The 23,634-nt window shown below is 39.5% G+C and overlaps 1 protein-coding gene across 7 annotated transcripts in view; it reads left to right on the top strand.

The window, feature by feature from the left end:
- The window catches only part of MED27 (mediator complex subunit 27), a 168,582-nt gene that overhangs the window by 116,706 nt on the left and 28,242 nt on the right, over positions 1-23,634 (top strand). For 3 of the 7 annotated variants that reach the window (XR_010593639.1, XM_005293301.4, XM_005293300.4), the window contains one exon: positions 7,543-7,636. Coding sequence is in view for 3 of the 7 variants with exons in the window: in XM_005293301.4 (XP_005293358.1) it covers positions 7,543-7,636 (94 nt within the window). In the remaining 4 variants the exon portion in view is untranslated. Of the gene's footprint in view, positions 1-7,542; positions 7,637-10,633; positions 10,801-18,161; positions 18,666-23,634 lie in introns of those variants that run through there. The other 4 variants (XR_010593641.1, XR_006175392.2, XR_010593640.1 and 1 more) reach the window with 2 other exon arrangements.

Raw genomic sequence — 23,634 nt, 5'->3', positions numbered from 1 at the left:
TTCCATAATAAATCTCTCACCAGTATTTTCTGCTCTTTATAAAATATCAGTTATTGACACATATCAAATCTGTGTCCATCACCATGGTATCTGAATTCAGTGGAAATTACAACAAGCATGATATCCAGGCTGTGGAAAAGAGAGAAAAATGATGGAATAGTATATCTAGGCCAGCCTCCCTGGCCATTTGCCTATTACATATTTAATGATTCTGCATGAGAGCCTTGAGCTTGGATAGTGGGATATAGAGAGAGCTCATCTCCTTGTCCAATGCCTCTATTGTGGAAAATAAGGTTTTCTGCTATTTGTAGATAGTTTTCTTAATTCTTACTGACAATGCATTTGCCTAGTCTTTTGGAATCCTACTAGTACTAGCTTTGACTTTCCTTTGATCAGGGTTATGGTGCTTTGTAAAATAGACTCCACTAATATTTTTCTGTGCTTAAATACCATACCCACAAAAAGAATGTGTGGAATTTGGTATAGGATCTTTGTTGGCAATAGTACAAGAGTAGGGCCTTGAGATGAGGAAATGGTTGAATATCTTCTGCTTTAACCTTATATAAGTGGAAAGCAGGGAACTCAAGCTCTAGACCAGGGGTAGGCAACCTATGGCCCGCGTGCCAAAGGCGGCACATGAGCTGGTTTTCAGTGGCACTCACGCTGCCACTGGTCCGGGGGGCTCTGCATTTTAATTTAATTTTAAATGAAGCTTCTTAAACATTTTAAAAACCTTATTTATTTTACATGCAACAATAGTTTAGTTATATATTATAGACTTATAGAAAGAGACCTTCTAAAAACGGTAAAATGTATTACTGGCACACAAAGCCTTAAATTAGAGTGACTCAATGAAGACTCGGCACACCACTTCTTAAAAGTTGCCAACCCCTGCTCTAGACTAATTCAGTACCTCTGTAGGACAGAGTAGAATATAGGAAAGCTGGGAGTAGCTCCCTAGGCGAGGAAGTGGGATAGAGTAAGTCCCAAAGGAAGGAACCATCAAGGCGGACAAGTCTGGAGTGCAAAGACTTAGGTTGGGGTAAGTGATCCCTAGGAACAGCCTCACCTGAGAACTTGGAGCAGCCAGCAGTATATACAGGTTCATATAGTGTTGTGTTTGAATTATCTTTCAGTAAACAAACAATATGGAAATGTGGCCTTTCAGGTTGGATCGATTTAAATCAGTGGTTTTAATCGTCAGTTTGAATCATGATTTAAATCAGCAAGCAGGGAACCTTGATTTAAATCATTGATTAAAATCTTATTTTGACTTTTGTACTTAGATATTTTCCTAAAAAAAGATTCATTCTTATTGGTTGGTAATCATTAAAACATTGATTTGTAACCAAATATATCCATACATATTTATTTAAGCAATTATATAGCTTAATAACATGCATTTATTCAAATTCTTGACTTACATTTTTTATTATGTTAGAAAATGGTGAATGGTGTATTTTTTATTTACTAGATTTTTTTTTACTTGATTTGTGTCAAGCTACATTTAGATGGAAATGGGAATTAATCTAAAAATATACAAAAACTGCATTTTAAAAACTGTTTTTATTAAATAAAACTACCTTAAATATGCTAAATACATAAGGGGTAAAAAGCTTATCAAAGTACTTTTTGGATGGAATTATTAACCATAGTTAGTGAATTAACTAGTTTGGTTGTCGTGGGTCAGATTTTCAAAGGTATTTAGGCACCTAAAGATGCAGACAGGTGCGTAGTGGGATTTTTCAAAAGCTCCTACACAGGTTAGGCACGTAACTCCCTTTTGAACATCCTACCAGGTGCCTATCTGCATCTTTAAGTGCCTAAATACATTTGAAAATCTGTCCTCATGCCCCTCAAGTTTTTAAACTGAGTTAGGGTGACCAGATCACCAAAGACAAATATCGGGACGCGGTGGGGGGGCGTGGCGGGGGGCGGGGCCAAAAAAAAAAAAAAAACACTTCCTCCGCAAGTGCTGGAGGGAGGCCCGGGAGACTCAGGGGAAGCGCGGGGCCGGGGTGAGTAAGAGTCCGGCCTGGTCCCGAGCAGGCAGGACTCAGTCGGGTGGTAAGGAGAGGAGGGGGGCGGCCCGCGGGGCCAGGCGGCAGCTGTTGTTGTCCCCCCGGGCAGCGGGACTCGGGAGCAGCCGCTGCTGCAGCTCCCACTGCCGCGGGGGAGGAAGCGGCCATGGCGCTTGGCGGCTGCGGCGCCTCCGAACCCCCCGAGCCGGGGCCTGCTGCGGGGACCCAGCAGCGCGCACGCTGCGCCCAGCCCCTGGCCAGTCGCGTCTGGGCTGCTGCCCAGCTAGTGCTATCGCGCGGCGGCCCCGGAGTGGGGGCAGCAGGCCCCAGCCCCCCCGTCCCGCAGGGGAACGAACGGGGCTGGGCTGCCGATGCCTCCGCCCCGGGGCCACCGCGCGATAGCACCAGCTGGGCAGCCCAGACGTGCCTAGCCAGGGGCTGGGCCCAGCGTACGCGCTGCTGCAGGCCCCGGCTCGGGGGGTTCGGGGGCGCCAGAGCCGCCGAGCGCCATGGCCGCTTCCTCCCCCGTCGCCTGGCCCCGCGGGTCGCCCCCCTCCTCTCCCAACCACCCGAGTCCTGCCTGCACTGGGCCAGGCCGGACTGTTACTCACCCCGGCCCCGTGCTGCCTCTGAGTCTCCCGGGCCTCCCTCCAGCACTTGCGGAGGGAGGGGGAATGGTGAGCCCGGGGAAGAGGCGGGGATTCGGGGAGGGAGCCAATCGGGGGAGGAGGGGGCGGAGTCGGGGCAGGGGGGGGGGGGCGCGAGCACTTCCGGGCTCGAGGCTCGGGGCATTTCCTTGTTTGTCCGGTTGTCCCGACCGCATGTCGGTCGGGACGCGGGACAAACAAGGAAATATCGGGACGGTCCCGATAAAATCGGGACGTCTGGTCACCCTAAACTGAGTAGATCTCATCCTCTCCCACCTGTTTTTAATGCATAGATTGGAGGAGGAAACAAGATTTCCTGCTTTTTCAACACCCAATCGATTTCTTAAATTTGAATGAATTAGTGCAAATGAATAAAATATTATTTGTGTACCTGCTATCTAAACTGAACCCAAATATAATTAAGACACAAACTTTGCTAGACAAGTGAAATTGAAAATACTTCCATTTGAGAAAATGTAAATACTGACATTTGCTCAGTTCTAAAGACTGAAAATAATATACATACTTAATGCAGTACATAGCATTGTGACAAATTTAGAAAGTTGGAGTTGACCTCAGAAGGTAGATGTTTCCCCCCGATTGTGTAGCTTATTAAAAAAGCAGTACTCTTTAACTCAGAATTTGAGGAAGCCTCAGTTAAAAATTCTGGGGCTGGCCTGTGCCAGCTGACTCAGGCTCGTGGGGTTTGGGCTGCAGGGCTGTTTAATTGCAGTGTAGATATCTGAGCTTGGGCTTTAGGACCCTGTATGGTGGGAAGGTCCCAGAGCTCCGGCTGCAGCCTGAGCTGTAATGTCTACATTGCAATTAAACAGCTCCGCAGCCTGAGCCCCGCGAGCCCAAGTCAGCCGGCACAGGCCAGCCGCGGGTGTCTAACAGCCGTGTAGACATACCCATTGATGCAGTGCTTTTATTTATTTAAATGATGTTAATGGGTTCTCGGAAGTTTAGGCCTTTAATGATAGATTGTGGTAATTTCAAATTTAACTTTAAACAGATTTTTTTTTTAAAGGAAAGATATTTACATTTTATAAAGTCTGATTTTTAAAATGTCATTTATTTACTCCATCCTCTGACATTTCCTATCGGATTGTGGATTGCAAGAATTGATGTGTATTCAGTTTTTACCTTTTCTAAGTGTAATATAGAGGTTTCAAGTGGTGTTCAGGAGAATACATTTAATAGGCAACATTTATCTTAATGTACATTGACTTTATCATAAATTGGGACAGCTTCCTATATCTGGAATATGATGTCATGATGAGCTATGATAGCATAGTAAAATAATTGCTTCGTTTTCATGCAAACTACTGTGTTATTGTATTCTAAAGAGACTAGTTATGATTTGGGTCTGTGCTTAAAAAAAACAAAGAAAACCCTAACTTTTCTAGTATAGATATAGGATTTAGTATTATTTTAACTTCCTTTACGTAGTAAAATAAAGAATATGTCAATGTTGGTGTGAGCCTGGCTTTATATATGCCAGACAAGTGGCATAATACTTCTAAAAGTTCATTTTTCATTCCATTTTAATTATCACCTGAAACTCCAAAATTTGTTGCCATAGGTTTTTATTTAAATTCTGCAATAATTTGCATTGTTGTCCAAGGCTATGATGTGTATTGATTGAGGATCTGTTAAGGAGAAACTCCATATTTCTTAATTAGCATATGGTTAGCAATGACCTCTTTTTTCACACACAAGTGACAGCTGAATTTGCTTTTTGCAGAGTCTGGAGTAACTGGATTCAAGTCACACAGACATATGCTTAGAATAGAAATGTATCAGATGCAGGAATGTTTAAAGTGACAGTGATACATATTGTTGATATGTAGACTATCTTGGAGCTTTGTCATGCATTTCTCCTCTTTCACCATTTTAAGGAAGACATTCCTTGCTTACACTGATTCTGACTCCACTATCAGTTAGCAAGCTGAGAATCAATTTCATTTCCATGGATAAAAACCATTCGTTTTCCTCTTCCCCCTTGTAACAGGAAGGATGGAGCAGTTTTTTATGTTAAAATGTTACAGTAGTTCCCTTCTTTATTTGCAATAAGAGGATCGAGTTCACCAATTGCATGAGTAGATACAACTTCACTGACTTACTGATGATGCCCAGCAGTGAATTTGGGTTACTGCAAGATAGCAATCAAAGCCTAAATGTCCCCAGTGAAAAGATTCCTTTGGGTTTTTTAACCAAATAAGACTAAAAAGAATAATTTAAAACATAGTTTAAAAAGCAAAATCTCAAAATTGCTTACCCTCCTTAAACAGTTCAAATAATTCCATGTGAGAAATAGTTCTTAGATGCAGAAATGTTTTACTTTCACTTTTGTGGTTAGCTAATATTGTGAAAACTCTTCAAAGCCTAAGTGTATGCTAATATGTAAACATGTCCACGTATACCTTCTTCAATTTGTAGCTCTGTAACCATCTCATGCTGTTTGTAGATGCATTCAGAAGCAACCCAGTAGCACCCCATCTGATCCTGTCCTTAAAGAGCCAGAGTGTGTGCCCTGTATTTTCCTGCTTTGAAAAGGGTTTGTTAACTTTTTCAGAATACAAAGATTTTATGGTGGGTTTTTATTATTCCAGTGGCACAGTTCACACCACTAGAGTTTAGCTTTTCTAAAAACCCTTGTTGTCAGAGGCTTATAACTTTGATATAAAAAATCCCTCCAGGCTGTTACTTTGTAATAATGGTCTCAGACTTTGATTTGAAACTTTTTTGAGTTGTGGTACATATAAAAAGATATTTGAATTAGTTTTAAAACACCAATTTTTAAAAAATCAAAAATAAATGTGCTCAGCCACTGCAAAAATAAAAACAATCGACATAGGGGTATGATAACTCTGAAAAACTAGTTAAAGCAATTTGATGGTTACTAAAGTGATTGTTTTTTAAATATTTCAGTTCATTCTCACAAATATACCATATATACTCATTCATAAGCCAAATATTTTTGGTAAAAAAGTGACACATCAAAGAGCGGGGGTCGGCTTATAAATGGGTCTCCGCCAAAATCTGATGATTTTAAACTCTATGGAATCATTGAATTGAATATCTAATACATTGTTGTTTTGTTTACCTGGAGCGTCTGCAGGCATGGAGCCCCTCGGCTCCCTGTGGCCGCGGTTCGCCGTTCTCAGCCAATGGGAGCTGCGGGAAGTAGCGCACCACTTCCCGCAGCTCCCATTGGCTGGGAACAGCAAACCGCGGACACTGGGAGTTGAGGGGCTCCGCGCCTGTGAACACTCCAGGTAAACAAAACGTCCAGGCCTGCTAGTGGCTTACCCTAACGGGCCAGGAGCCAAAGTTTGCCAACCCCTGAAATATAGAGTCGGCTTATGAAAGGGTCATACAGTTTTTGCTATTTTTACCTAACCATCTTGGGGGTTCGGTTTATAAATGAACGGGCTAATGAATGAGTATATACGGTACTTTAAAGTTTAGTACATAAAATAGTCTAATCAATTTTGTATTTTGAACATATATGTATATTTTTAACATTCATGTTATGGATCTAAACTTCGACTTTACTCCATGAGCAGCAACTATTTTCATGACTATTTTTAATGTGTGTTTGCATTCATCTTTATAATGATAGTATTTGTGCATCATTATTTTAGTGTGCCGTTAGTTTGCTATATTATCTTTATTATCAATAATTATTACTTAATGCACCGTAAGTGTGCATAGTGCCTTACAGACAAAAAGAACAAGTTCCTTCCTGAGATGTTTATAATTTAAATTCCATGAAGTACAAAAGGTTTGCATTCTGAAATAGTGTATGTAGGTGGGGTGCTATAAAATCTTTAGGACCAACACTTCAGAATAGCTATATTACTCTGGCATTGGAAAGCCATGAATGAATTATGTAGGTCTTCTCAAACAAGAGGCAATTTAAACTTTATAGCACCTCATGCTCCCACATGTTGTCACATATTCAATATAATTTTGCCAGAGTGAAGTTATTTTTTGAAAAAAATCACTTATTCTCATTTAGTTTAGAATTATTCCTTTATTGCTCCTCTCTCTGCTTTCACATTGGGTTGCCTTGTTTACCACAATATATTAAACGTGTGTGACTCTTTGAAGTATGTTAGTTACTAAGGAAATACAGCTGTCATTGGTATGAATGGAGTTCAATGAGAGCACATTGCTAGAAGTTCAGTGCTAAACTTCTGTTTCCTAGTGCATCCTAGCATATTATTCAAAGGGTGCATTTGTGAGCTGTAGACTTTCATATTGCTCCAAAGTGATCTTCCAGTTTACTGCGCTTCTAGCATTGAGCTTTGCTGGTGCGTGTCAGTGATGGCTGAATGGAATGTAAAAAACTTATAAAGTGCACCCAGCTCTGACTGATGAGTGGAAGGATGATATCTGAATTTGAGACGATCACAAATGTAATACAAAGTCAGCTTATATAATGTCATGGACCAATCCTTGACCAATAACCGATGGCAAGCGGTGTGACAGAAAGGTGCTTAAAAAGTATTTTGGGAGCACAGCCTTACAAATGCTTGAAAATTCTAGAGGAGTTTTGCCGTGAAGGTGTGGAGGGCGTCTACTGATTTCAGGTGCTCTGTAGTAGGAGGAAGTCTCTCGCCTTTGGAAATGCAGAAGCTAATTAGGAAGAGGGGAGGGAATCAGCCATCCACCTCTTCTTCCTTTCCCCACCATTCCTTGCACACATTGGCTAGAATAAAACTTCTGGCTTGTTACCTATTGGATGGTTTGTCAAGATGGATTTTGAAATCTGTACCATAATCTTTGTGATTGTTTTAATTGCTGCATATGTGGCATAAATAGATTTCTAAAATTTTGGGGTTTTTTTTTGTTTTGTTTGGTAGGTATGTTGATGATGTGATCAGCCGCATTGATAGGATGTTCCCTGAGATGTCTATCCATTTATCCAGGCCAAATGGAACCTCTGCAATGCTTCTGGTAAGTTCCACCATTTGGTTTTGAGGTAATCCAGTGGGGGTTGAATGCTTAACAGACTAATTTGCTGTTCTTAAAATGAACATTGCTAAAGACTCAAGTACATTTCAGAGTAGTAGTGTGCCTGAGGCTGTACAATAATGTAGTTCATTTCTTCCCCTTGGTAAGGAAGATGGGAAAATATATTTGACTTAGTCCAAAAACAAAAAGTACTGATCCAGTCCTGGAAGACATATTGGCAGAGTTCAGAGTTCAGGAGGACTTTGTGGGAATCAGCCCACAGACATTGCAAAATGTGATTCCCAGGGCCGCTTTGCATTTCTGATGGAGGAGTTGCAGGAAAGATTATTAATTGAACAGGAAAAGCATTAGATGAGTTTGAGGGGAAAATATATTTCTTTGATTTTTGCACTGATAAAAAGTGTGATAAATAACATCAGAATGACTGTGTCATTTGACACTAAAAAGATTTTGCCATCTTGACTATGGCCTGATCCTGCAGCATTGAAGTGAAAGGAAGTGTTGCCATTGAGTGCAGTGGGAGCAGGATCAAGTCTTGTTGCTGATTCTTAATTGGAGAAGCAAATATTCTTAGTATTAAGATCTTCTGTATTATCCATATTCTCCTAATTTGATATAGTGTAAGGATTAATCTTTTAATTTAGAGGGCTTTTTGTTTTGAAAAGAAAAGTAAATGGTCAAAAATAGCTCCTCCCTTTAAAGGGATTAATGTGCTACTTTAATACCTAAACTATTAAATGTGATTGTGGAAGATTGAGTCTACCCAGCCTTAGACACATTAACCATGCCTTCAGCAGCATTATCAGGGCGGGAGAGTTTAATGGGGTAAAAAAAATCCTCAGTGATATAGGTTTGTTCAAATTATTTCTGGGTCAGTGAGTTTCTGTTCCATGATGAAGTCAGGAATTTGGCATCAGAGTGAATGAGCAGTAAAGACTGGATTATCGATAAACAGGTCCAAGATATTAGAGTTACTTCTGTCTGAGCGAACAAGCTTTTATTCCACAAGGACCTATCAGCCACATCAATTTGCACATGCAGCTGCTGTGTTAATGGCAAGAAGGAGAGCTTTTAAAATTTTTAGTGTACAAGATTAACCTTTTGAAGGGTGTTGAGCAGTGGCCGTGTGACACTTTTAATGTATTTAGCTATTTTTGCGCTATCAAGGTAAGTGATAGAAATCCCATTATTTGGCACATTTAAAATAAAATAAAAAATATATATACTATAGGTGGGAGAGGAAGTGGATGGGACCTATTCAGTCTTTTTCATCTAACTTCTCATTCCATTTCCTTTTATGATTAATTTTTCGTTATCCCATACACAACTTTGGAAAGATTGGATATAACAGCTGTGTGGGTAGATATGGATGTATATGTATTTTAAAACACTGTCATAAAAGGGTTCAGAAACTAGGGTAATTTCTACAAGGGCATCCAACATTAGCACTTAGATACTGGGCTGATGGTATTGTACATCTTAGATAACAAATATCCACGTGGAAAGTGGTCTCAAGGAGACATAGACTATGGAACCAGAAAAAGCTGAAACCTGAACAGGTTAACAACACCTTTCTTGGTTTAAGAGTAGCAGCCGTATTAGTCTGTATCTGCAAAAAGAACAGGAGTACTTGTGGCACCTTAGAGACTAACAAATTTATTAGAGCATAAGCTTTCGTGGGCTACAGCCCACTTCTTCGGACGCGTATAGAGTGGAACATATATTGAGGAGATATATATGCACACATACAGAGAGAATGAACAGGTGGGAGTTTCTTGGTTTACTTAGTGCTTCCTTTCATCTTCTATAGTTATAGTGAATATTAAAATGAATCTAAAACCAGAATCTTTGACAAAATTGAACAAGAAGGCATGGAGTCATCTTAATATACTGGCCTTCAATTTCAGATGTTGGGTCATTTAATCCCATTTTACACTGACATTTATATTTCTCAACAGGAGAAAGGAAAGACTTGCACAAGGGGTGCTGATTTATAATTATAATACCCCAGTAGTTATTTATCCTTCTTTTTTGGTCACTTTGTTGGAAACTTTAGTTAATCGGATGTAGAAAAGAATTCAAGTTTTCATTTAATGTCCAGTCTGAGCCAAAGCTAAACCAAACTGTAAGCATATTTGTGGCTCAGTGTTAGTTGCCATCTAGAATCTGGGCTGTTCCTGTAGCGTTTGTAGACTTTAGAATCCTCAGTATGGGTAAATTCCCTGTACATTCCTTAAAAGGATGAGTTCATTTATCCATAAGTCTAGCTGTGTTGATTTTTAGTTTGTTAATCAACTAACATCCCATTATTAATTTTCTTTGAACAGAAAAAAATATTAAGAGATTAACTGAGTCAGAGGGTAAACAGCTGGCTTTCATAGGCATTAAAACATGTCATTTGCAATTGTTTGATTAATGAAATGGAACCGCATAATATCTAAGGGGCCATAAAATGGTAGTCCTCATGATGCCTTTAAAGTTGCTCTTAGATTTATTTATTTATAACATTTTCAGTATGAGAAAATATTTGTTGCCATTTTCACTTTGAACCCAACTCTGCTGGATTCAGAGCAGCTCCTACTAAAGGCTGAGCGCCCTCAACTTATTTTATTATAGTGGGAGTTGAGGACACTCAGCGCTGTTTAGGATCAAGTCCCAAACATACATTGTGATTTGGGCACATTGACAGAGTACAGGTAAGGAATAAAGTAGGTTGGAAGAGTTGTTGTTGGAAGAGACTCTTTTTTGCAATAAGTAATAACATGCTGGATTGCATGATTAAATTGCCCTCTGTGTACCTGTCACAGTACCACCACTAAATCAAGGACGTGATTACTGGTACCGGTTAACTGCAGTGTACTGAACAAGTGATATTTCCCTTTCAGTTGGTATTCACATAATCCACAATCAGAGATCCTGAAACTTTGTTTTAATGTTATTTGTTGTATATGGTCATGTAATGATCATTTTTCTTTTCAGGCAGCTATTCCTTCTATTTCCCATCTGTCTTAGTTCATGTTGCCAATATGGAATCTTCCATTTTCCCCTGACTGCCATAAAAGCTTTTGCTGGTTTCAGCCACAATCAGTCAGTGAAAGGTGCTATGTGATGGGCAGTGAGACTGGTACCGGTGCCACTAGAGAAAAGTGAGTCTTCCCTAATACTTGTGACTTGTCAATATGTGAGTGAGAGTCTCAAGTAAGACCAGTTTAGAGTTTCTGCACAGCAGCACTTTTTCTCTGCCACAGCACTACTGGTTCATTCTCTTACTTCAAATAGTGATTCAAAGGACATTTATTTTATTTTAAAAAATTGCACCACCAATCTGTTTGCCAAGTAGTCTTTATTGAGTAACTGTATAATCTCATTGATGCAACCATTGTCGATCCCTTCACTACTGTTTTATCCCCTCTCAGTTTTGCATTATGTCTGAAATTATAGTGTAAGCTCTCTGAGGCAGGGGGCTATGTCTTGCTTTTGTACTGCAAGACATCCAGCATGCTCTAAAATAATTCAGTTGACCAAGAAAAGTATATACGGTACTTACTAATAAAGGTATTGGCATGAGAAACAAGTATATTAAGAAGGCCCAAATTGTTGTGACCTTGAGGGCCCATATTTTCAAACATTGGGCTGGATTGTGCCCTCTCCCTTTGTGAGTGGAAGAGACCAAAATGGCGAGTCAGTGCAGGGGAAGTTATGGAAGGGGTCTACTGGCTCAAAAACATGGTGAGAAGGAGGCAGCCTGCCTCCCGCAATGTTAAGTTAACCCTTCACGCTGTGTAACTCTCATTGTGGGGCTTCGGGATATGTATTTGGAATCCTGCTTCTAGGGAGCAGGGCCACCGGGGGGAGCAAGTGGGGCAATTTGCCCCAGGCCCCACAGGGGCCCCCATGAGAGTTTTCGGCGGGTCTTCGACAGCAGGTCCCGGACCCGCTGCCGAAGACCTGGAGCTCCTTCCGCTCTGGGTCTTCGGCGGCAATTCAGTGGCAAGGACTTCTTCCACTCTGGGTCTTCGGCAGCAATTCTGCGGCGGGTCTTTCGCTCACTCCGGGACCCGCCACTGAAGTGCCCCAAAGACTGGAGCGGAAGGACCCCCGCTGCCGAAGACCCCAGGCTCCCTGAACCCTCTGGGCGGCCCTGCTAGGGAGCTGGAGAGGGCACATGCAAAGGCCAAGAGAAGCCCATTGGTTTGGGGAACCAACCTCCCGTTTGTTCTATGTGTAGCGGGGATGTAACTTTGACGCCCTATCCCAAAAAATCAAAGGCAAAACAATTCCACAAGGAGAACTTCATAATTTCCAGCCCCCCCCCCCCCCCCCCCGCAAAATTCTCACTCAGAGGATGATCTTGCCCTTTGTTTTAAAACATTTTCATTTTCAGACTGAGCAATGCATGTTCTATTATCATGACCTATTTGAGTGTCTAGTTTGAAGTTTAGCTGTTCGTAGTTATCTTTATGGGGGAAGTGGTAAAAATATGCTTGCTTGCTAGCCCTTTTGTAACTTCAAAAGTATGAAGGAATTTGTTCAAACTTTCCCAAACAAATCACCTCCAGGAAGAGACCCAACACTGAAAATGTTAGCCCAAAAGATTATTGTTCCAGAAAGTTTTGAGAATTTAGAAATTGTTTTGCAACTTTAACCATAGCAGTTGTGACTATTGTAATCACAGTTCCTTCAGTGTCCCAAAAGTAGTAGTTCTCATTTGAAAGACACCATCTGGTAAACAAAAGTAGACCTGCAGGCTTGCTTTCAACTGGTAGTAACCTTCATGTGAAGCTTGGCCCTCAGTTGGCAGCATACATCTTTCAACACAAGCCACCACTAGTAAGCAAGAAGATACTAAACTATTTCGAGAAGCATAAATGTTAGTTCAGAAAGATTCCTTCATGCAATCCTATGTGGCTGTTGCTTCTTCCAGACAACTCAGATTTATACACAACAATTGTACCTCATTAGCTTGGATTTATGCTGCATAGACCAAACACATAAATCATTGACATCTTTCAGAGCTGTGTGAAATCCTCAACTGATTTTTAAAAGCTGTTTATCATGGTATTTCAGTGTGCAGTTTAATCCCAATCTACACTATTGATTTTTCAATTAATTTTTTACTTGTATCTATGCATGAAAGAAGACAAACATTCACTTTAGATCAGCTTCAATAAAAGTGCTATGCAAAATTAATTTGCTGTGGCAGTGGAGTGAACAGAGGACTCTTTTAAGGTTTTTCTTTGACTTTGTTGCTCAACTTCCAGTAGCTTACAATATTTGAATTGGGATGGTAAACAGATAAACTTTCCCTAATATGTTAAGAATACATGAATTATGACTTTTGGTTGTTTCTTTGATTATTTAACCTGTTAAATTCTTGGACACACAACATTATTTGTGAAACAGGGTGTGTTTCTTGTGAGATCAACTGTCTTCTTTGTTATTTTGTGGTGATCACAGCCCTGGGGAAAGAACTCATCTCCCTAAATCAGGAGTTTGGAAAAATTTCAGAACATGGACCCTATCTTAATAAACATACTGGGATTGATTCTCAAATATGTTCCTGTGCTTGAGGTGCAAGCCACTCTAGCGGTCCCTGTATCCTGGTCTGTGAAGGGACCATACCAGCTGTCAGTGTGAATTAGAGCATGCTCAGAGATCATATCAGGCATACTTTCTTGTGGTGGCAGCAGCCATGCTGAAATGGGAAGTCATTTGTGACCCTTGCAAAGTGAGAGCCCTAAGTCACTGTTAAGCATTTTGCAGGCTGCCTTTTAATAATCAGAAGAAAAGCTTCCATTTTGAATAAAAAATACTCATACTTTACTTAAATCCCTTTTTATGATTGTAGTGAACCAGTTAGTGTGAAGCAGGTAGACATTTTTATGTACTCTCTCACCTGGGCTTCCATAATGCCAAGATTACATTCAAAGTCACTTTTAACAAGATTTGCAGTCAGCAGTTTTCTCCAAAATGCAGCTGTACATTCAGAGTCAGATCCTCAGCTGGTGTAAATCAATGTAGCGCCAATAAAAGTAAATGGATCATACCCTAAATTTTTAACAAATTGTGAAATGTACAATGTATTTCAAAATAATTAGAGCTTTCTTCCCTGTTGCCTTTCATATTACTGGGGTGATCAAAACTAGTACAGCTTTATTTGCAATAGGTGTAATACAGGTTAAGAAGACAGGATTTTGTTTCTTTGCAGTGGAACTCTCCTGATTTTGGCAGACCCACAGAATATCATTTGTCCTTTCAATTCTTTCGTTATTTTAGAATATCATTTGTCTGCTTCCATTCTTTCCAAACTAACCATTTTCGTAAGCTTTACTATGATTATAAGGCTAGGAAAAGAGAATACCAATATTAGAAACAGTAGAATTGCCACTGTAAATGTCATCTTTGGTTTTAAGGTAGTGTGTCTCTAAAAATTCAACTATTTCAATTGCCCTGTGTCTATAAAGACTTTTCACAGTGTGGTTGTTTTCAGCCATCTTGTGACCATTATCAACATTCAAAATCTTGTTGTGTGATATTTTAATGATAATACCAATATATATAGTAGCATATTTATTCAAGCATCAAAAGGGGCTTTACAAATTAAGGTAAGCATTAGCTCCATTTTACAGATGAGGCACAAGAAAGTTGTGATTTATCCAAAGTCACACAGCAATTCAGGAATAGAACCAAGTTCTTCTGTTTTCAACCACTAGACCATTCTGCCTCTCTGTCACCAGACGTCAAAGGACTGACTACCTTCTAACATTATAAAAGCTTATAAAAGGAACACTATAGCAGATATAAACACTGGGGAAATGTGTTTTAAAAACACTGGAAGAGTTTTATTGTTTTGAGCTGTTTCTAACACATAATGATTTAAATAACTGAATTCTAATTTTGGAAAATTCTTTCTGCCAAAACAAAGCTCATTTCAGAAATAGCATTTTCTTCTCATATTTTGTTATCAAGCAATCTTTTTGATGATAAATTCATTGTATACATTTATACTGCTAGCTAGATTTTTACCTACTGCTTCCCTCATCTACTTTTCATGCCCTAAAAGGAGAGAGATTTTTGACATAGTTTCCATTCATTCTCATTAAAATCAGATAATTTGCATTTTAACTTTTAAATCTTGTTCCAGGCATTTTAAGCAGTCTGATTGTATGGAATTGGGTCGTATTAATTGCAAATGGGCTAGACATCTGTTCACTAAGATGGAAGACTTTTTTGGCTCAGTTTTTGTTTTTCTATATATTGTAGCTACAGTGCTTTAGTTAAAATTGCCACCATTTTCTATTGGAAATTCAGTTTTTGAGGTTTATAATTTGACAATTAAAAAAGACATCAAATTGAATCTTGTTCTATAAGATATTATCCTGAGAGCAGTTAAACAATTTTATATATATATATATATATATATAAAATATTTCATTATCCAGTAATTTAGAATCAATTGCCTATGCTGTAGTTTGCTGGAACAATTTAATGTTTGACTTTAAAAAAAAATCCCTATTTCCCCCAATGCTAATCAGTATAAGTCTTCATCCTTAAAACGCTGCTAGTTGTTCTTGATAACTAACATTTCCTCAGCATTTGTCATATTTCCTCCTCTATTTTTCTGCTTTTGGTGGGTGAGAGTTAGTAAGGTGAGGAAGTGAAGGAAAGGAGAAGGAGCAGGGAGAGGTGGAGAGAAGCTGGAGATGAGTTTATTCAGCTTCTATTCCTCTGTATAGGTGAATATGCATCCAATTCCAGAGTGTCAAGGATCCATCTTGACGCTCTAGTGGAGCTTCTTATTTGTTGACGGAAGTCAGACATCTTCCCGTCCCATCCCAGTAATATTACTGGGGTATTAAAATTTAGAATGAGGAAAGCAAAACTTAAGAAACTATTTGTCTTCAGTAGCAAATTAATCTTCATCGGACTGGGATAATTATACCATAAATGTGACTGGCCCACAGGCAAAACCTGTTTTCTAACCTTTTAGCAATATTGTTTGCCAGTTTGGTTTCCTTATTAACAGAATATGCCTTGTTACTGAGGGAAAAGATCACCAACTGATCCTTAATATGGGGAAATCATTTAAGGACCTTAATTTGTGTTGACTTTTTAACGTGCACTATTGCAATTAAGTTAGATTAATGAAAGGTAAATTCCAGCCTCTACATTTAAAAAAAAAATTCTTGTAAGGAACCTAATTAGCATGTTGGTTTATTTAGCCTCTAATGGCTTAATTGCATCCTATCATGCTATTTACAAATAGGCATCATTAAAGAATAATGATTGTGTGAAGGGAATTGCAGCATTCATACCAGCCTCAGATGAGAGAGAGAAATGGAGGGAAAAAATAACTAATAGAAAGTCTGTTGCTTTTTTAATGCTTGTATTCTCAATACACGTACCGTATGATTCGTGGCTGTTCTGCTGATTATCAAGATACAAGAGAAAAAAGAGTAGGTCTGCCTATTTTGCAAGGAGCAGGTGGGCTGGCCTTTTGCTGCTGAACGTGCACAGCTTCATTATGCTTTTAATTTGTTGATGCATTACTGTCTCCTAAGGTGAATGAAAACACATCCGTGTACATACACACACACACACACACACACACACACACACACACACACCTCTCTCTCTCTCTCTCTCTCTCTCTCTCTCTCTCTCTCTCTCTCTCTCTCTCATATTCCTTGTGACATTAGCAGTGAGGTATGCAAGTGAACTGAAAATATTATTTCTTCTGTTTAGCTCTGCATTGCAGAGCATCTGCATTTCAAATCAGCAGAGGATTCCCTGGGATGCTGAGAGGCAATCTGGAGTTTAGGGAATTTTCCTGCATAGTACTGGAACTTGGTGCCTTCAGCAACCTTTCTCCTAAAATCAAAATATAAAATAAATCTAACAGAGGATGTTTATAATAGTATTTAATTAGTGCCTATAAGAGCAAATTAGTTTGTCATAATTTTCAGTACAGTACTAAAGTTACAAAGAGGAGATTTAAAGATATTTTCTCCAAACAGAATTTTGACCTTTTCAAGCTAAATTTTGACCTTGCTACTACCAGTTTGGAGAGAAAAAAACTGGTTTTGCTTCCTTTTCTGTCAGTAAATTAATTAAAGTGAGCATTTGATAGGAGTCTAAGAATAACAAAATCAAATGTTCAGATTACCTCTCCTAAATGCCCCTCATTTTTGGCTTAAAATGTTAGTCATCTGCCCTCAGAGTTCTATTAGTGGTAGATAAAATATTTTTAAATCTAGGATTTTACAAAGGGATTTTTATTTCACCCCTATTTTTGTCAGTAAAGTTGTATGTTTCAGTACATTGTCTCTCCTTATCCTGGAGCTTCCCATTTTAGGAAACAGCATTATGAATATTTCAGCTGTCAGACTGAGCACATAGTGGTTAAAACCAAGTTAGAATACCATTGTTAGTAGACACAGAACCAAAACAGGAGCTACATGAGTGTTTAACTTGCAGCTGTTCCATTTTCAGCTCACAGAACTGTGGGGCATATTTTTCCATTCATATTAATTGAATTTTAAAGTGACCTTGTACATGTATTGATTTGAATTAAAATTTTGTACATCAAGGGCAAGTTGGCACATATCCTACAGGCGAAATATTAAAAAGCCAAGTGCTGTCTAACAGGGTATCGACAGAAGAAGTTGAAGTTTAATGGGAAAAGTTTGCTTTAGAAGGGAAAAAATGTTGCCCACTTTAATTAAATTGAAAAGTAGCAGATCTCTACACTGATAATAGCTCCCTATGATTATCATCTGTGCAGGTCAAGGGGGTACATTGAGTGTTCATTTAAAAAGGACTGGCCAGGTGGGGCTTGACCTCCAAAAGAAGAGACCTGCACTGCTGGAACTCAGAGTAGAACTATCAAATTACTCCCTTTGTAAGGGCTATTAGTGTTTTATTCCCTACTATCAGATGATCTGCGGGGCCACAGCTGTATGCCTGAAAATGTAAATTATACTCCAGAGCTAGATCTTTTCTAAGCATGAATTCCTATTGTCTGGGCCAAGTTAGCCCCACATGTGCAAGAACAAAACATATTCCTCTGAGGATTCTCTGTAGGAGAACTGTAAAATGCTGTTGAGATCAAGACGAGAGACCTGTAAAGCAATTTGACTTCTTATGACACTTGATCATTACAGACAAAATAAAAGTATTTATAGTTGTAAATAATGTGGACTCTGTTCCACACTGAAAGGAGCTATGGGGAGCTCTTGTGGCTTCCAAATCTCACAGCATTCTCCACTTAGGTGACAGGCTGTTGTACAGCCATTGCCGAGTGCAGTATTACTGGCCTCATTCTTTCAGTGACATTACAGAAATTACGATTAATCATTCTTTACCACAGTGACCTTTCCAAAATTTCTGCTTCTAGTTCTGTTCCATTCCCTAATCTGCTTGACAGGAGCCACAACCCCTTCAATTTGTGGATTACTCTGTTCCTAGAATAAATTAATTGCTGAAATCCCCACTCCCTCTTTTTCAGCCATAAAAACTACTGGAACTCCACTGTCAAGAAAACATTGGTATGAAACAGGAAACTTAATATTCCAACACCTGGCAGCTGTGAAGACCTCAGAATGATCATTTTTAAAACGTAACTTTAGAAAGAGTGAAAGTTGCAATGTACCTAAGTGCTAAAATTCACAACTTACAGCACATATTTCAATAACACTGGTCTACAATTTTTGAGAAGTCGTCTGCTTCAGAGATAAAATGTGCTATTTAGTATGTATTTTGATGTGCTGAATTCAAATATGACAATTAAAACAACTGATTGGCTACTGTTTCTAAGATATTTAAGTTTTTACATTTTATGTCTATGTATATTGTGTAGATAGTTTTAATCATAAATTGTAAACCTAGGTCTTTTCATGTGTTTATGGTTGCTTTACATGATAATATTTCACCTGTCCTGTTTATGTAACACTTTAAAAATCAGCAAAAGGGTTATATAAATAAAATTTATTATGAAACAAAAGGCAAAAAACTATTATGTACATAGTTTAGTCCTATTCAGTGTCTACTCGGCGCTTCTTGGCTTGTCTCTTGTATTCATTAAATGGAGCATCTCTTGTCACTGTCCAGCAAGAGTCTGCGAGCATTGATGGGCTCCATTTGCCCTGATAGCGTTTCTCCATTGTTGCAATGTCCTGGTGAAATTGCTCGCCGTGCTCGTCGCTCACTGCTCCGCAGTTCAGTGGAAAAAAATCTAGATGAGAGTGCAAAAAATGTCTCTTTAGTGACATGTTGCAACCAAGGCTTTTGTATGCCTTGAGGAGGTTTTCCACCAACAACCTGTAGTTGTCTGCCTTGTTGTTTCCGAGAAAATTTATTGCCACTAACTGGAAGGCTTTCCATGCCATCTTTTCCTTGCCACGCAGTGCATGGTGAAATCATCATCTTGAAGTTCACCAACCTGAGGACCAACAAAGACACCTTCCTTTATCTTAGCTTCACTTAACCTTGGAAATTTTCCACGGAGGTACTTAAAAGCTGCTTGTGTTTTGTCAATGGCCTTGACAAAGTTCTTCATCAGACCCAGCTTGATGTGTAAGGGTGGTAACAAAATCTTCCTTGATTCAACAAGTGGTGGATGCTGAACACTTTTTTCCTCCCAGGCTCCAATGACTGTTGGAGTGGCCAATCTTTCTTGATGTAGTGGGAATCTCTTGCACGACTATTCCATTCGCAGAGAAAACAGCAGTACTTTGTGTATCCAGTCTGCAGACCAAGCAAGAGAGCAACAACCTTCAAATCGCCACAAAGCTGCCACTGATGTTGGTCATAGTTTATGCATCTCAAAAGTTGTTTCATGTTGTCATAGGTTTCCTTCATATGGACTGCATGAGAAACTGGAATTGATGGCAAAACGTTGCCAAAGACTCGTCTTCGATGAATCAATGAACAGTCTCCACTCATCTGGATTGTGAACGATGTTGAGGGCTGCCATCACACCATCGATGTTGTTGCAGGCTACAAGATCACCTTCCATGAAGAAGAATGGGACAAGATCCTTTTGACGGTCACGGAACATGTTAGGGTTTCCATCACCTGCCAGGAGATTCCACTGCTGTAGTCTGGAGCCCAACAGCTCTGCCCTACTCTTGGGTAGTTCCAAATCCCTGACAAGGTCATTCAGTTCACCTTGTGTTATGAGGTGTGGTTCAGAGGAGGAGGATGGGAGAAAATGTGGGTCCTGTGACATTGATGGTTCAGGACCAGAAGTTTCATCCTCTTCCTCGTCTGACTCAAGTGAGAATGATTCTGGTGCATCAGGAACCGGTAGTCCTTCTCCGTGGGGTACTGGGCATATAGCTGATGGAATGTTTGGATAATGCACAGTCCACTTTTTCTTCTTTGACACACCTTTCCCAACTGGAGGCACCATGCAGAAGTAACAATTGCTGGTATGATGATCTGTTGGCTCTCTCCAAACCATTGGCACTGCAAAAGGCATAGATTTCCTTTTCCTGTTCAACCACTGGTGAAGATTTGTTGCACAAGTGTTGCAGCATATGTGTGGGGCCCACCTCTTGTCCTGATCTCCAATTTTGCAGCCAAAATAAAGGTGATAGGCTTTCTTAACCATAGTGGTTATACTGCGCTTTTGTGATGCAAAAGTCACGTCACCACAAACATAGCAGAAGTTATCTGCACTGTTCACACAAGTACGAGGCATCTCTGCTCACTTTGGCTAAACAGAAATGTGTCCCTTTGCAAAATCAAACACTGACAAATAAGAGAGCATGACACTGTGATTTCTAGAGCTGATATAGGGCAATTTGTTCAGCAGAGTGATGTAAGCTTCATTATGATTGCATCATCCATGACTTCTAGGAATAACATGATGCAATTCATATCATGTATGACGCAATACCAGCTTCAGATTGCATCATTCATTGTTTTGCCTAAAAAGCAAGTAGTGTCCAAATGCAGTCATAGATTTATTCATAGATCCAGTCAAAGATGTATTTTAGTCATTTCTGGTTTAAACTGAGATCCCTTCCCTTTATAACTCACTTATCCTCCGCCATTCCCAAGTCAAGGGTCGTATATACTGACCCAATAGCATATTTTGAAAACTAGAGCCAATCAACAATTTTAAGCATCATTTTCGTTCTCAGTGACCCAGAATTAGTAAAGTTTGACTAAATTTATTTCAGAAGCATTTTGGCTGTAGAGCAGTGTAACAGGTTCTTTGTTAGATTCATGTGTATATATAAGTCATTTATAAAAGAGGGCAGGTGGCCTTGCAGTAAAGTTGTGTTACACTGGGTAAAAGACCCAGGGTAGATTTCAGGACTTTGTCTTCTGTGCCCCAGGATGGAGCATTAACTTGCCCAGCTCAGATTCAGGATGGTAACACTTGCCTCCATCAATCCATCTCTTCAGGTTCAAGACTGGTTCATGACTGGACATGTAATTCTACGCAGTCATCCACCTAGCCCACAGGACACCCCTGAGATTTGCACTGGGGCCCAAACACCATCAGTCCAAAGTACCGCCCTGTGGACTCTGCTCAGCATCAAGGATCTTCATAAAATACCTAGCAGTCATGGTGCCCATCTGAGAAGAAAGCATTCACTTCTGCCTGTACCTGGATGATTGTCTGATGAAGACAAAATATGCCCTCTCCCTGTTCATCCAGCTCGGTGTCCTGGTGAACAATAAAAAATCATCTCTTATCCTGTCACAGCTGTATACAGGCTTCCTAGAGCCACTTTACGGTGTTTACAGGGGCCAGTGTGAGGATGAGAATCTCACTCCAAGCATTGAGAATTACTAAAAGTGGTACAATGATAACTAGGAGCCATGAGTTGAAATTAAGAAAAGAAGAATAAAGGCAAAAAAATCAGAAAAACTATGGAGAATGAGATTTATTAGAATGTGGAATAGTCTGTCAAGGTTAGCAGTGGAAGCACCATCACTCTGGTGCATTTTAATCTAGACTGGACAAAGTCCTGGAGAACATAAGTAGAAAATAGTCCTCTACTGGCTGGGAGATGGATTTAAATAATCTAACAGATATTTTCTCACTTTTATGATTTTCCATTGAGGAAAAACTATGTAATGCTGTCTGTATAACTAATCACAAAGACAGAAATCCTTGTTGGACACGCATCCTTTTAACAACCTTAAAACTCAAACTAATCTTTGAAAAGTAAATAGATATTACATTAAAATGCTTTCTTAATTATTGTATTTTTTCAGTAATTAAGGCTTATTTCTGTTCTTATACTCCACTGGCCCCTACAGACTTCCTTTGACACTAGTTTTACTTTTTATATGTTTACTCTTTACAGAATAAATTAGAAATAGAGGGGTAAATATCCCTTTGCAACTATTGAAATTGTAACTTTTTTTTTAACTCTTGTAACTGTAATCTCCCCCTGCAACCGCTTCATTCCCCTACCCCTTTTATTTTTTTTCCCAAAGGGGCATCAAGCTAATCTTCTTTTATTTAATTTTTTTATTAAGTCGAAGTTACGATGAAATGTTAACATACTACATGGTACATTACTTGTGCAGGATCAAGTTAATATTCAAAAAATCTGACTAAATATTCTGGCTTGCTGGTTGGGGAGTCCTCCTCCTCTGAGTGTGATAAAAAGGGCGACCCAATTTCTAAATAAGTACCCTTTTTTCAGCACTTGTCATGTTTGTGTACTTGATATGTGTGACTCTAAGAGCCCTAATGCCCACTAGCATAGGTACTCTGTCTCTCCTGAGACCGACCCAACTAACTCACTTCACCCAATCTCTTGCCATGGTATTTATCCAAAAGGTAAGTGTGTAAGGTATTCTATAAAAGCTACCACCACTCTAGTTATGAATATCACTGTAAAATACATGTGTTAATGTTGTATGTGAAGTTATGAATTCCCTCTGTATGATGTTACTAGAACATGTTTTAAGACAAGACAACCTAGCCTAGGTAAAGGTGATAAACAGGTCTGTCCTAAACAAAGAGAAGTGGGTTTACCTCAATTTACATATTATCAATAAACAAAGCCATCAAGCTAAACCAGGGGGTTATCCTGGTCCTGAACTCGACAACGTGGGTCCTGTGCCCCAGGGAGAGACAGGAGCCTCAATCTCCCGGAGGCCTTCCTGGCTTGTAAGACAAAAACAACCCCTTTGGGGATATAAGGAACAGAGACATACTCCATCTTTATCCTTCACCTTAGGAGACAAAGAAACAAAACAATTTGATCTATGTAATGAGTCCTGGCCAGGCCAACCAGTAAAAGCAGAAAAGGAGACCGTGGGCAAGACTACGCCATTCCGCACGTACCAGAATGTGAGACATTCCAGGAATGTGAGAGTGGCCACAAGACACCCAAGATTTCAAGGCAGACAGTGATCAAACCCATTACTGGTCTGGGTGAACCCCAAAATGTCAAAGCATGAAAGTTTTTCCAGTACATGTTTTACGATGCCACAATTGCATAGAAGTCAGGTTGCATGTAATGTGCAATACAGAGTCTTGCTGCTAACAGTAAAAAAAAAATCCCCCCCCCCTTCCCCTTTTACATTTTTGTTATGTTTTGCTTTAAACCCTCAACATGCATTTCAGGAGTAGCATTAGAAAAGTCTGCTGATTCTTTTAAAAATTATTTGTTATGCATGCAGTTCTGTTGGGGAGCATAAAATATATTGAAAACAATCACATTTGCTCAGTATTTTTGACATATTGGGTTTTGTTAATTTAAGGAGGAGAGAGTTGTTTGGCAGTGTCATATCTGTACAGGTGAATTTCATGATCTCAAACATTTTCAGACACAAATGGTCTAGACTATTTACTTCTTCTGTACTTTATAATCTGCCTCTCTTCCTCACAAACGCACACAGTATTTTTGATCTTTATTTTCATCTTCCTGTAAAATGTTGCAAACTCAAATTCCCACAAATGTAAGCAATTAACTCCACGACCTTGTGAACGCAGACTTCAGCCT

Source organism: Chrysemys picta, chromosome 18 (genome assembly GCF_011386835.1).
Source record: "Chrysemys picta bellii isolate R12L10 chromosome 18, ASM1138683v2, whole genome shotgun sequence".
Lineage (NCBI taxonomy): Eukaryota > Metazoa > Chordata > Testudines > Emydidae > Chrysemys > Chrysemys picta.
This window is presented reverse-complemented; position numbering and strand designations above follow the sequence as displayed.